We start from the raw sequence: 14067 nt of genomic DNA on the forward strand, positions 1-14067 counted from the left end.
TGATCAGAATACGATATTGTTACCTACAGGTGCACAAAACATTTTAAGTAAAGATGAGGCTAGCAGGATGGTTTCCGTTTTCTTCTTTATTGTTACCTGAACTCCTAAAATATGTGTGCCTTTCTAGAGACTTGAATCATAATCTTAAGACTTTTAAAGCTAGAAAGGTCTTTGTCCGGTCCAACCTCCTTGCCAAAGGAGGAAAGTGAGTCCCAGAGCAGTTAGGTAGCGTGTGCCCAAGGTCATGAAGCAGGAGCATACTGCTGCTGGAGAGCAAATCAAAGAGATATTTAAAAACCCACTAAACATAAACATGCAAGCCCATATCACGTAATTTCTCTGGAATAAGTCTGTGATAAGGATCACATTTCCCTTTATGTTTTTCCAACAACAGCTCATGATACAATTTGTACAGCTCCTGGTAACTTTTACTGGGGAAAATTTGGGGAAAAAAAAAACAGCAACAAAAGTACCATGTTTCAAAAGGAACCAGATCTGATAAGGCGGCAGAAATATTTACTCCATTATTTCAAGAGGCAGGTTCTTTGTTTCTCAGACGCTTCCTGTTTTAAAAATAGCTTTCCACAACTGTTCCAGGACTAGGATGTCCTTTTAAATGAAACGGGCTTTGAAGATGCAATTTCATTTCAGTGGCAGATAATCGGCCAGCCTTTTGCCGGAGGCGGCTCGGACCGGGTATCCTGGACCCTTGGGTGCCGGTCCCGCGGCAGCCGGGGCTGGGTGGCTGGACGGTGAGGAGGTGGGGAAGCAGCCAGCACAGGTGGGAGCCTAAACAGAGCGGGGCACCTGCTAAGGGGACAAAGGCTTCCGGCCATCGGGCCGCACATCAGTGATGTTGCGAAATCAAAGGTGCTGCCGTTCACATGCAGGATGTGATTGGATGGAGGGAGGGTATGACCCTTAGCTTTAGGCGTGATCGTGGCCTGGTGGCTGCGTGAGAAGGCGCCCGCCTTTCTGAGCGACGCGTACTTGGATGGGGAAGGACGAAATGATGCCGTGACCGAACTGCCTTAAGGCCTGGCTGCAAAGGGATCGGACACCGGGCGACGCGTATGCGGGGGTTTACTGTGCTCTTCTCGCCGCTACTATGTTTGGAGATGCTCATAATAAATGCTTTCAAACTGGATACTCTGTGTTTTAGGAAAGGGTGTGCGTGTTCCCTGCCGAGGAAGAGGCAGAGCGAGCCCGTGGGAGCGGGGAGGGATCGGTGGATTGGAGGCTGATTTTGTGTGTCTGTGTAGGAGCATCCCTGAGTGCGGGGGGGAGGCTGGGGAGAAAGGAAATGGGACTTAACACTGGCTCATAACCGTTTTGGGGGGGGGCGGGGTGTCTGGTAACCTTTAACAACCAAATGAAAACATCATGGACACCCTCCACATAAACAAGAAAAATACACAAACGCAACCTCAGGGGTTCGAGGATTCCCTAAAGCCCATCGCACCTCCCTGGGTAAGAGCTCCTAATTCAGTGCACGGTCCTCCATTTCTAAGACGTAAAGAGACTCTTTCTGTGCCTTTTCTAGGTGCAGTGGATACGTAAAAAAGCAGCGGGGCAAGAAGAAACAAACCTTTTCCAAGACCGGCAAAATGCTGAGCCACCGGCGCTTTGGGGCTTTGAGGCTCCGGGCAAATGACTACAAGACGCGGAGCCTCGGTTTTCCCACCAGGAAAATGCACGGTCGCCTTGCCTCGCCTGCCAGGTGGCTCTGAGGCTGAAACAAAATGATGGAAGCTGAATCATTGCAAACACGGAGAGGGTTTCACCTCATGCTCACGTGCGGAGCTGTGACCACCTTGGGGAGCAGTGACACGGTGACTGCCACCTGAGGGGAGAAAGCCTGAGGAATCGCCTCCAGCCACATCCTGGAAGCTGCTGGCTCTTCCAGAGAGGATGGGGGGCACGCCCCTCAGAGGTCAGGAAGCCCACAGGCTTCGTGCGAGGCCCCAGACCCACGTCACTGCCAAGGACAGAGAAGCCAGGCGGTCTCCTGGGCACCAGGGAATCCCACACCCTCCAGGACCCCAGGGGCCCCTCGTCCATAAGCTGGAAAAGGGAGATTTAATTTCCCAATATTGGTTCATTAGTTCTAACAAATGTACCATTATGAGTACAAGAGGTTAAAAACAGGGGAATTTGTTAGGGGTTTATGGGAACCCCTTTGCATTATCTTTGTGATTTTTCTGCAAATCTGAAACTGGGTCTAAGAAGTAAAGTTTACTAAAACGTAAGAACAAGCAAATAAATACGTCTGTTAGAATGATTCCCTGGAGGTGATAAAGCATGTGCATTGGGGGGCAGGGGGGCTGAGAAGCAGCAGGCAGGGGGGCGGGGGTGAGCGGCCCTGCCTTGGCTGGGGAAGGGGAGCAGGCAGAGACCTTGGCCCAGAGATACACAACAAACACCGAAAAGGAACTTTTCCAAAGAAGGGTCTTAGAATCTGACCCTACCAGAAGGGGCTGGGGCCGGGTCCCCTGAGATTTCCCGGAATGGTTGATCCTGACACTCCCATCTCGTCCCCTTCCGAACCTGCGTGGTTTGGGGGTCAGAGGTTCTCTGCTGCATTTTCTCTGGATAAAGGCTCTTCCCAGGCTATGCTCAGGCCGCTCAGATTCGAAAGTTATTATCATCTTTATCTGAAAGAAGTTGGTGGGGGGTGGGGAGGGGGGGGGGGTGTCTCGTCTCCCTGGGGACAGCGAGAAGCAAAGCAGGGGGCAGATCTGCAATATCTTCAGCAACTCCTGAGGTCGTCCTGTCAAGAGTTACATCCAAGCTTCCGGAACGTTCTAGGGGAACACAGCTGCATCCTAGGGGGAAACTGTCCTGTTTCCCGATTCTGACTACGGGTTTCGGACTGCCCAGCGGCCTCGCCCCCGATGGAGACCAGGCCTCAGCGAATGTGGCACAGGGCTCTTTTTTTCAAATTGCGGGGCCTTGACAAAGCACCGCCCCCTCTAGTGACAATGACCCTGGGGAGCCAGGGCGACCCTGAAAACGTCCCAAATTGGCTTTGTGGCCCTAGAAGCCACTCAAGCGCTTAGGATTCACACAGGAACCTTCCATCTGGTTTTCCGCCCACCGCGGGGCTGGTTTCCCTCTGGGATACCACGTGTGAACGTTAAAGCCAGGAAGAGAACATTTCAATGAAAGGGAAAGAAAGATTGTGTTTTGTATTAAAATACTTTATATTAACCGTTCGAACTGAATTTTATACAACGGATGCGGACACCGCCCAGATGTCTGTCTCAGAAGGGGGGGTCGGGGAGGCGTCGGGTGGGGGCGCCCCGGCGCCGGCGCGAGCAGGAGACGAAAGGCCGGGAGTCACGGTCCTGTGCTCCGGGCGGAGGGAGAACCGGGTGCCGCTGCTCAACAGGGACGTCACGGCACAGGTGAGCCCCCCGAGCCCGAGGCCCTCTGACCCGCGAGTCCTTGGCGGAACAGTGGCGGCCACGCGTCGCCACGTGAAACGGGGGCCACTGTGCGTGCGTGCGTGCGTGCGTACAGACAGACTCGAGCTTTCTCCTTTTGCACCAGCGCCCCCGCGGCCGTCCCGCCCGCGCCGGTGGCCGGGGCCGGGCGCCTAGGCGGCGGGCATGTCAGCCTTGCTGAGCGCGATGGCCAGCTCCAGGTCCTCCTGCTCCTGCCGCCGCAGCCGCGCCAGCCTCTCCTGCTCCGCCTTCTCGCTCTCCCGCTTGGCCCACGCGAGTTGCTGCTCCTCATTGCCAAACTGCAAAGGAAAATGGAGGTGGGGTTACTCGGCCCGGAAGCTGCGAGCCGCCACTTGGGGGTGGGGGGGGGGGGGCGAGGAGGGCGCCTGCCGCGCGCACTGTCGGGGTGCAGGAGAATGCAATGCTGGGGTGCGCTGGGGAGGGGGGGGCGGGGGCCGCGTGGCGTGCACGTGAAAACCGGCAGAAGCCAAAGAAGCCCGTGTCTCGGTCGGGAGCGGGGAGGGGACACGCACGCCCCCCCGGTCCTGACCCAGGGTCACATGCACTGAGAAACAGTCTGACCTGAACTGCCACCTGGGACCTCAGAGAAACTAGTCGCCCTGCCCGCAGGAAACCAAGGCAGGCAACGCGAGGCGTCAGTTTGGGGACACAGAGAGATTTCCTGCAACTCCCCGGGGTCGGGGTCTATGAGGCTTCAACGGGGGTGTGAAGGAGGAGCCTCTGCGTGGCCTCCTCTCAGGCGTCTCTGAAAACGGCGGTGGAGCAGGGGTCTGAACTGAGGAGCTCAAACAGCGAACCTACAAGGCCCGGGCCTCGATGACGGGCCGATGACACCAGTGGGTGGAAGACGCCGAGACTGGAGAGTTCTGGCACGTGCACGGGGCTCTGGGCTTCACATGTGCACAGACGACTGTCTTGAAACGCGGCATCTCTACCCCGGCCACGGTCCGGGGAGCTCTGGGCCTGCTAAGCGCCACTCTGTACTTGAACATTTACAGCAGCCAATCGGTCCAGGAGTTCTTGAGGTCCTTTTCCAAAAGTTTCAATTCAAAAAAAAATTTTTTTCAGCAGCAGAGGAAACCGTTCTGATACCAAGATGGGTGGTTTCACCTTAGCTTTCTGGCAAGAAAAGCAAAGCTAGATCTCACACGCTCTTCCCGTGGCGTGGGTCGCTGGCTCCCCCCAAGACCCCCGTCACATGCCCCAATGCAGACTTGGGGCCCTTCCCATGTCTCTTCTCTGCACCCTCTCTGCCGGCTCTTCACTAAGTGCTGGACGACACCAAAGAAACAGGCAGGCCGGCCCTTGGAAAGGTGGCCCTCGGGAACAGGCATACAGACAATCCCAACCTGACACGGGCTTCGAGGAGGCCCATACAGACCCCAGGGGGAGCACTGGGGAAGGAAGCACAGAAGAAATTCGCGGCTACCTCTCCACACATGTACTGAGCCTGAGTGGCAACTGGGGGGTGAGCTCGTCCGACAGGTGGGGACACGGAGGCCTGGGGACAGCAGGGAGCTCTGGCCCGCAGCACGCTGGACTTTCTCTCTGGGTCTGGGTGGAGGCGGGGCAGGGGCGGTCAGCCACAGCTGCGGAGTTGGGGCTACAGGGCACCTTCGTGAGTGTGGCTTTTGCCGGGGTGGGGGGTTACCAGACAACCCTGACGTTGCCAGAACAGAGCATGGGGTGGGAGGGGCTAGACTTCCAAGGGCTTGTGCACCAGAGTGGGGGAGGGGCGGTGGAGGAAGCCTGGTCTGGACCACATGTGGCCTGGAGAAGGAGGTGGGACAGGAGAGGCAGCCTCCCTCCGTCTGGCCTTGGGAGTCAGGTGGGGACAAGTGTGGGGTCAGCATGAAAAAGAGCCATCCCCAGGAAGAAAGGCTAAGTCTGACTTTCTCAAAGAAGCTACCCAGAAAAGCGTTCAGGGGGGTGATGAGTCTCCAGGTAGGACTCCCTGAAATCTGGTCCCCACCCCTGTTTCCACTGCCCGTCACAGAAAGCCCCCACCCCCGCACTCTGGGGAATTTTCCCATACCTCATCAGGAGAAAAACAAGGAAAAAACAACAAATGCTGGCAGAAATGGCAGCATGGTTGACAGGGACCTTGTCCTCTGTCAGCTCAGAGGCGGGGGTGGGTGGGGGCTGACAGGCAACGGCCAGGGTGATCCAGCCACAGCCTGGAAGCAAGGCCAGGAGGGGTCAAGTATCGGCTGAGGCCACACGGCCACACCATGATTCCCGCCCAGCCCCAGAGTCTTAGGGTGTCACCACAACGCCTCCTGCTCAAGGGGTCTCCATTTTCAAATTAGATGTGCTGACAGGAACATTCCAGATGCCTTCAGAGCGGACTGGGTTGGGGCCAGCTTCAGGATCCTCTATGGAGACTCGAACCAAGCATATGGTTTGTGCGCACTTGAGAAGCAGGCTGGACCATCGTTTCCGAGAGAACACCGGAGGAAGAGGGTTCCTTGTGGCTCCCTCTGGGCCTCATGTCAGCAGAAAATTCTCTCCGGGTGCCAGTGGACCCCGGTCCTCTGACCTGCCCACGTCGTGAAGGCCAGAACCTGGAGCACCTGCGGATGCGGCCGCCACTCCATCAACGGCAGCTGACTCCCGCTTCACCCCTGCGCCGTCCTGGAGCAGAGACAGTGGGGCACAGGTTGCTGCCCTCCCTCGACATCTCGAGGCGGACACTTAGCAGTTTTACTTCAGCAGCCTCTCGGCAGAAATCCGGGGTCCAGACGGCTCCGCACACAAGGCACCCGGGACCGTTCCTCCCCGGGGCCCGAGGCGTGTGACAGAGCCTGTACCGTGCCATGCGCGGGACGCCTGCAGCCACCTCCCGCTGGCTCACTGCTGCCGCCGTGAGAATCGCATCCAACTCGGTTGAGGGTGCACGGCGCACCGATCTGATAGCTGCTCTGCACTTCTGGAAAAAAGAGCCATTTTGCTAACCTATAAATGCTACTTCCTAATAAACACATTTGCCTGAGACAGAAAGTCTTGTTTTGAAAGAAATCTTGGAGACGTTTCCCATGAACAGCTCCAAGGACAAGTAACCCATTGATGGAAACTCGGGGCTCATAAATTAGAGGCTTCCAGAGTGGCAGAGCCAGGGCGCCAACGGGGGACGGCACGCGCAGTGACATCGGCGTAACTGAGCTCCAGTGCGGACCCAGAGGCTTCTGTGCGGGGAACAGGGCATCTCGGTGCCACTCTTAGAACATCCGAGCTGAAAGAGTCACGGTGCCAGTGACTGGGCAGGAAGAGACCCGTCAGCGTTTACTTGGGGAAGCTGAAATACACAAACCGGAGGAACTGACTCTGGCCCTGTTTTGAGTTGGCCCAGATCTTCAAGGTCCAGGGAACCAGAAACCAGTGGCCAATGGGCTGCATCCCTGGATGCCATGAAAACGCAAAGACATCCTGAGTGCCCCAAGGTGGGACAGGTTGACCATCTTGGGACTATAGTAGGACCGAAGGGGACAAACCAAACCAGTCAGGTGTCCTGCCTGCCTCTCCCCACACTCCATCCCAGCAGAGTGGCCAAATCCCACTGTCGGGTCATTTCCTCTGGAAAAACTGGGGCATCTGAAGCGGGAAAGGCGATTTCAAACAAAGAACAGCAGGGCTGCAAACTGGGTGGAACCTGATCCCCCACCTGGAAACGAGAATGATCAAATACCAGGGATGTTTCTGGAATGACCAAAAATGTTGGGCCAAATGACAGCTTGAAACCTCAGATTTTTTTTTTTTTTTTAATATTTTCCCCAAACCAGCCATCAGGTGGGGGGTGGGGGTCACAGAACCAGAACCATGCATTTCAGAAAGAGAACAGTCGTTTCTCCCAATTGCCAATCACATCTACTTACCCCTCTTCCCTACCCAAAACAGAGTACCCGAATCATGCGTGAACAGCTCTATTTTTCTCATCAGCGTTTAACATTTTTTTTTTCCCCACCAAAATACAAATGTGGTACTATTCAAGAAACTGTAGATAAAGCGGGTTTTGTTTTGGGCTTTTATTAATAATGTTGCCATTTGTATACATCCACAGTGTGCACTGGCTGTCAACAAAATTCAGCTAAGGGCAGTCGTAAAATATTTATAGGTCGCCAAGAGCCGAGAACGTGTCGGCATCTCGGGCGATTTCGGTAACGCCACAGGATGGCTAGCTGTGCACGAGGTGGATCTGAAGCGAATCAGGCACTCACTGGGCACCGACAGGGCACAGCCTGTGTTAGGACAGAGAGTCTGGGACCAGGAGGTCTATTAGGTCATGCGTCTCCACCCCTAGCCAGGAAACAAAAGTACTTTGCAAATTCGAATGAAGAAAACCTTTTCAAAAACAAACAGTGCGCGACAGACAGACCCTGAAACCAGTTCTGGGAAGACAACATCTGAAGCTCTCGGAGAACAAGATTCTCGGTACCCAGGAAGGTACTGAAAACAGCCTGGAGGGACAGCGTTTTACAACCTGGAATCTTTTCTTGCGCTCCGCTCTGAGAAACAAAGCCAGGCTTTCAGAAATCCCAGGATTAGCTTCTGAAAAGGCACTTAGCTTTGCTAACTGGCTCCGGGAGGGTTTTGGTTTTGGTTTAGTTTTGGCAAAGGGAAAGGGCGTCAGGGCAGTTGTTCTGGGCTGGACTTCTCTGTGCCTTGTAGCTGGTAACTTAAATAAGCGCGGAGAAATCAAACGGCTCTTCCTTTGTGGGTCCTGCCTGGGTCCATCCGTCCTCACGAGGACGGGGCGGGCTCCAAATGCACTGGGGTGGGCCCATCACAACTCTGGCAACGGAGACCCTTCTGGGGGCAGCGACACCCTAACGAAACCTCTGGCGTCTTGTTTTCAGACTTCGGAAGCGTGCGACACCTCAGCTGCCAAGAGTCCCTGAACACAACAGCCTCTGGGCAACAGAAATAACACAGAGTCTAACCAGGAAGGACAGAAACAGGCCTGTTTGGCCACCCCGCTGGAAGAAAGCATGCCCTTATCACAGAGTATCCAAACTGTAGCTCTTTTTTTTGTTTTATTGAGAAACTGTTTTTCTTACAGAGAGCAGTAGTACAGAATAAATAACACAAGTGAGAGCACTGAGGTACCGGGGGACATAAGCCAAGTTTGCCTTTGGAAAGAGACAAAAAAACAACCCCAAAGAAGCTGCAAGCGGAGGGTTGGGGGTGGGGGGTGGCGCAGAGGAAGCTCAACTTACAGAGGTGAAGTCTGCAAAGCCCAAGGAAGAGGCTTTAGAAGGTTTAGCTGAAGAGGAGGGAGCAAATGGATCTTTTCCACTAAACGGGTCCCCAAACCCCTTTTTATTTTGGAACGGGTCACTGCTGTCAGCCCCGAGTGGCTGGAATGGATCGGGGGGCTCGGGAAAGTCTGCAGAACCAAGCTGGCTTACAGGTGTACTTTTACCTGGAAAGTTTAGGAGAAAAAAGAAAAAAAAAAAAGGGAGAAAAAAAAAAGAAATACAAGTTACTGACCACGGACAGAACAGAGTCCTGACCGAGGAGGCCGGCACGCGCTCACGGAGACACCCTCTCCCTCTTTGGAAAGGGCTGGAATGCCGCTCAGTGGTGGGACAGATCCCGGGGAATCCTGGGTGGATCTCGCTTTATGCTCACCTTATCCCAGAGGCTTAATGGGTTTGCGGGCAAATACAAGAAAACCACTTCAGACAACCCCCTCCCTTCCCCGCCCCACACAGCTAAAATTTACTGTCTTTAACAAGTGAACTCGCAGGCATGTTTCAAAGTGACTCATGTTAGTGTGGCAACACATTTACTTATCACACGGAAAGTCATGGCTGAGCAGAAAAATACACTGTAAAACTTCTAACAAAAAAAGGGGGGGGTATTTGCAATTAAAAGGGGGAGTTGGTTTCACAACATGGTACAGAGTTAGCATTAGTTGTGAGGCTCACCAGACAAACCCCCTCTGCTATCCAGAGATTTAGATTTGCTTTCAGCTCCCACTTCTGCCCTTTGGTGCTGGTGGCTCCAACGGGCAGGATTTGGGCCTTTCTGGGTTCTTGCTGCGAGGGTGGCTCTAGGATGCCTGGGTCCTGGCAAGGCAGATCGCTACGGGATGAGTGTGGGATTCACATGCTTAGAGTTAGAGACAACTGAGGCCCTGAGATCACGCTAGGGGCTGTGGCTTGAGGGCAGGCAGCTTCTCCTAACAAGTCCTGCCAGCGTGCTAGAATATTCCACTAGGAACCAGGGGCCTCCCCAGGCCTGCCTAGCAACACTTGATGAGCCTCCAGGATCTGCCCGTTTTGTAGGCCGGGTCCCTGCCTGACGCCACTCCTTTGCCCGATGGCAGGCCAGGGGGGTCGGGGCGCCCAGAGTGAGGTGTTTAATTCAGTCCAAGCAGGTCTCCGTCCAAGCCCCAGGCTACAGACTAGAGGGCACTTAACATAATTCCAATTTGTCCATCCAGCTGTTTACGTTTACTCTTGCAATTTCAAAACTAATGTGCACAGAGAACCTAAAAGCCAAGGGCCACATCGCACATATGACCTTGGACATCTAGCTGCACATCCAGAAAATGCCTCCAGCCCCGAGTGGCATCTCAGGTGCCCCCATGCAGCACCTGAGCCTGGGACACCCGCCTTCCTCACCCAGCCAGCCTCTGCCGCATCACCTGCCAGCTACAGAGACCGCCCACCCGCCCATCTTCAGGCCCAGCTCTCAAAACTATCCTCTCCATGCTGCTGCTCGGGCTACATTTCGAAAGGCCCTGAGGTGTCCCTAAGAGCTCTGCGGCCACGGCCTGCCTCTGCTTCTTTCAGTGTCAAGACCTCACCAAGGACAAGCACCTCAGCCCCAGCCGGCCGGTTTCCTACGTGTGAAGCGGGAATAGAGGCGGGGCTCAGATGAGACGGCTGAGGCGTGGTGCCCCTGGGAGCAGTGGGGTCTGGCCCCCCACCCCCGAGGCCACCCTGGCATCCTGCACCGCAGTGGGTTCTGCCCTTCTCGGTCACACCGCCCGCCCCAGGCAGTACCAGTAGGACTCAGGCGGACCAAGAGGCGGGGAGGGGGCAGGCTGGCGCATCAGCCCACCTCTCCCAGTGGCCTCAAATCAATTCATAGGCAGACGCAGGGCCCGACGGTGGGCGGGCCCTATGAGCTAGAAGAAGGAGCCCCCACAGAGAGCCTTTGCCAAAGCCCCGGGTGTGCCACGCTGGCATGGGTTACGGGACCGGACGGGTCACTCCCCAGAAGGGTAGTGCAGAGTCCGTGCAGCAGGAATTAGGACCTCCCTCTCCCATAGCAAGTGACTTGCCAGAGAGAAGGCCTGGGGGTGCCCACCCCCCCACATTCTATACTGGCTGCGACTCTACCACTGGGGGCTCCTCCCCCGTCCACGACAGAGCCCAGATCTTCAAGCTGTCCCTCCGGCACCAAGTGCTGCTGCGGGTGCCATCCCCCCTGACATCAGCTCTCCCTAACCCTAACCCTCCTCCTGGACCTCTGCGCCACAGGGCTGCAGGGAGCAGGGTGTTCTGGGTGCTTGCCACAGCTCCCTGGCTTGTCCTGCTGGCCTCGAAGAACCGCCCCCCCCCCCAACACGGCTGCCGTGCACGGCCGGCCTGCTCCCTGCTCTGAGGGATGAGCCAACGGGTGAGTCAAGGCCTCCCTGGTCCCCAGACTAGGGGGAGAGGAGACAGCTGTCAGGTGAGCCCGGCCCAGCAGCTTGCAAACTCCAGGCTGTCCACCTGAGAACAGTGGGGGGCAGACATACTCCAGGGGCACCCCAAGCAGGAGGAAGGGTGGGCATGCCCACACCACCCGGAGATGCCCTATTTCTCTTTGCAGCTACCGCCCGAGCAAGCAGCTCTCCTCTCTCCTGGGTCCCTGGGAACCGCTCACCTCACTGGTCGCTCCCCCTCCCAGCTTCCTGCCCCATAGGCCATCCTCATCCAGCAAAACGGCTTTTTAACATCGAGCTGATCCCCACGCTGCTGAGATCTCCGAAAGGCTCCCTGCTGCTCTAGGAATACCCACCAGCCCCGCCCAGCTGAGTCCTTTGTGCCTGCTGTCCCCAGGCCTGGGAAACCCTTCCTCTTGCAGAGCCAGAGGCTGCCCCTCCCCACTTCTGGCCGAGATGCCTCCCCCTCTACTGTTCTGTGGCCCATTACCTTCTGTCATTACGTCACGTGTGTATTTTTGCTCCCTCTCAACACAACATAAGCTCCCTGGGGCTAGGGCCCCGCTGTCCGCTGCTGTGTCCTGATGCTATCATAGGGCCTGATGCTTTACACCCTCGCTGAACGGAGCTTTCTACTGTACAGGTCCCGCTGTACCCCCAGCCCCACCCCAGGCCTATGCTTCTCCCATCGCGCGGTGACTCCCGAAGGCCCTGCAACCCATGCCAAAGTCTCCCCAACCGCATTGCCTGCCACCCCTCCAGAGCTCGAGTGGCACCTCCTTTCCTGGGAACCCCCCCAACGCGGGGTTTTTTTCTGGCTGGTCCCTCTGCCCAGGATGCACTCCCGACTCAGTTGCTACTGTCCTCTCGGGGGAACTCCTGTGCCCTGTGCTCAACTCTTCCAGCCCAGCCCTGGGGCAGGCCAGACCTACCCCTGGGAGACGGGGGGTAGCACAGCAGCCACCCCTCGACCCTGTCCTCAGCCTTAGTCTCCTACTCCATGAAAAGGGGTTGTTACGGGCTGAACTGCATCCCCCACAAGTTCGTTCTATTGTGCCCACCCCCAGCGCCTAAGAACGTGACTGTATTTGGAGACGGGGTCTTGGAAGAGGTGATTACACTAAAATGAGGTCCTGTGGGGGGGCCCTTGTCCCATACGGGTGACTTTATAAGAAAAGGGGATTAGGACACACACGTCCACAGAGAGAAGATGATGTGACGTGAAGACACGAGGAGAGGATCACCAGCTACCAGCCAAGGAGAGAGGCCTCAGAAGGAACCAGCCAAGCCTTTCGGCACCTTGACCTTGGACCCCCAGCCCCCAGGGCCGTGGGACGGTGGTACATTTCCGTTAGGCCGCCCAGCCTGTGGTCCTGCTACAGCAGCCCGAACACACTCACGTGGGGGTCGTGAGGGGCCCACCCCGTGTGGCTGCCAGAGCAGTGACCAAGAGGAGGGATCCACCCACGACAGGGCTGCCTGCTTCTGTAAACCAAGCTTTTCAGGTATGCCAGTGCCAACACGCTGTGCCGACTCGATCCTGTGTCCTCTGTGGCTGCTAGGATAACGTGAGGCCTGCGGGGGATGAACACTGACTCTCTGGCCTTTCACGGGGAAAAGCGCACCCGCCCCTGATGTGGAGCAGGCACGGAGCTCGGACAGCAAGCAGGCGGTAAGCAACTCACTTCTTCCTGCCATGCGATCAGGCCCTTCTGGGAGACTGGAGCCCCCCGGGGCCCCCACAAGAAAACCGAGGACCCTTGGCTGCAGCTCTCTGCTCTGATGCAGCCACTCAGAAGCCCTGTGTGCAGCACGGTGGCACCTGCAGCCTCCGGACAAGGGCACCTTCGCCTTGGACCGCTTCACAGGCACCCGCCCATCCCCCCTCCTCAAGCTCTCCTTTCCCAGCGTGGAGCACAAGCCAGGGGCCGCCCCCGAGAGAAGACGCACAGCCCCAGAAGATCCCCCTGTGGAGTGTACCAGGAGGCAGACTCCACCTCGCCTTCCAAAGCCCATGCAGCAGCAGCAGCCGAGGCCTGAGCGTGGGGAGACACACGTGCTCCTGAGTGAAGCCCGCTCCGGGGGCTCCTGGACACCAGGAAGACTGGCCCTCATCTACACAACTGACCCAGTATATGCAAGGACCCCTAAGGCCACAGGCAGGGGTGCCCTGGGGGACAGCATCCTGAGGGTTGGGGACACAGGCTCAGGTTGCATGAGGACGGGATGCTAACCCAGTATGCACGGTCCTCGTGGCATGGCCACTCCCAGCCTCTTTCCCATTGCCACTTCCACTGTCCTAACCACCTGTACCGTCCATCCTGCCCAGCCAGTCTCTCTCGCCTCACCCTTCCCCGGCAGACCCCTCCCTCAGGGCTCACTCCTCCCCTGTGGGGTCTCCAACTGCCTTGTCCCCCTCCCATGGCACCGATCCTTCCTGGTGTAGCCCCCAGCACACGAGGGTCAGTTCCTCCTAGGTGGGGCTCGGCAACTGCTGGTACAAGTAAATACCGCTCCCTGGCCCTGGTGGGGGTCCTCGTGGGCCCGGGGCTGCCATACAAGAGCCACAGGACTGTCCTGAGGGACCTGAGGCCCTTTCGGGGAGCCCCTCTGGTGAGCTAGAAAAGAGTTCTGGCTTCCGTCCTCTGCAAGAGAGACCAATATTCACTGGTGCCCTCTTGGGCTGATTTTTTTCAAGTCAAAAACTAAAATGACAATGGACCAAAGAAGAAGATTCTAATACAGGAAAAAGTACAGAGTTGCTGGGGACAGGTTGGAAATACCAGGGCACGGCACAGCCAAGTGGCCAGCTGCTTGACTTCCTGGAGCATTTCTTGCAGGGTCTGCTCCCAAGGGCAGACAGCGGAGTGGGGATAAAGGGGTCAGCCGACCCCAGCCCGGCCCCAAGTGCGAGGAGCACAACGGTCCGAATGTTCAAAGGCA

General features: G+C 56.6%; 1 protein-coding gene across 8 annotated transcripts in view; it reads right to left on the reverse strand.

The window, feature by feature from the left end:
* Positions 1–3203: 3203 nt before the first annotated feature.
* EPS15L1 (epidermal growth factor receptor pathway substrate 15 like 1) overlaps positions 3204–14067 on the reverse strand; it is a 96807-nt gene continuing 85943 nt past the window's right edge. For 2 of the 8 annotated variants that reach the window (XM_042928788.1, XM_042928787.1), the window contains 2 exons: positions 8681–8886; positions 3204–3745 (listed from right to left, as the gene is read on the reverse strand). In XM_042928788.1, the coding sequence (XP_042784722.1) occupies positions 3599–3745; positions 8681–8886 (353 nt within the window). In that variant the 3' untranslated portion in view covers positions 3204–3598. Of the gene's footprint in view, positions 3746–5744; positions 8375–8680; positions 8887–14067 lie in introns of those variants that run through there. The other 6 variants (XM_042928793.1, XM_042928791.1, XM_042928789.1 and 3 more) reach the window with 5 other exon arrangements.

This window comes from Panthera leo, chromosome A2 (genome assembly GCF_018350215.1).
Source record: "Panthera leo isolate Ple1 chromosome A2, P.leo_Ple1_pat1.1, whole genome shotgun sequence".
Lineage (NCBI taxonomy): Eukaryota > Metazoa > Chordata > Mammalia > Carnivora > Felidae > Panthera > Panthera leo.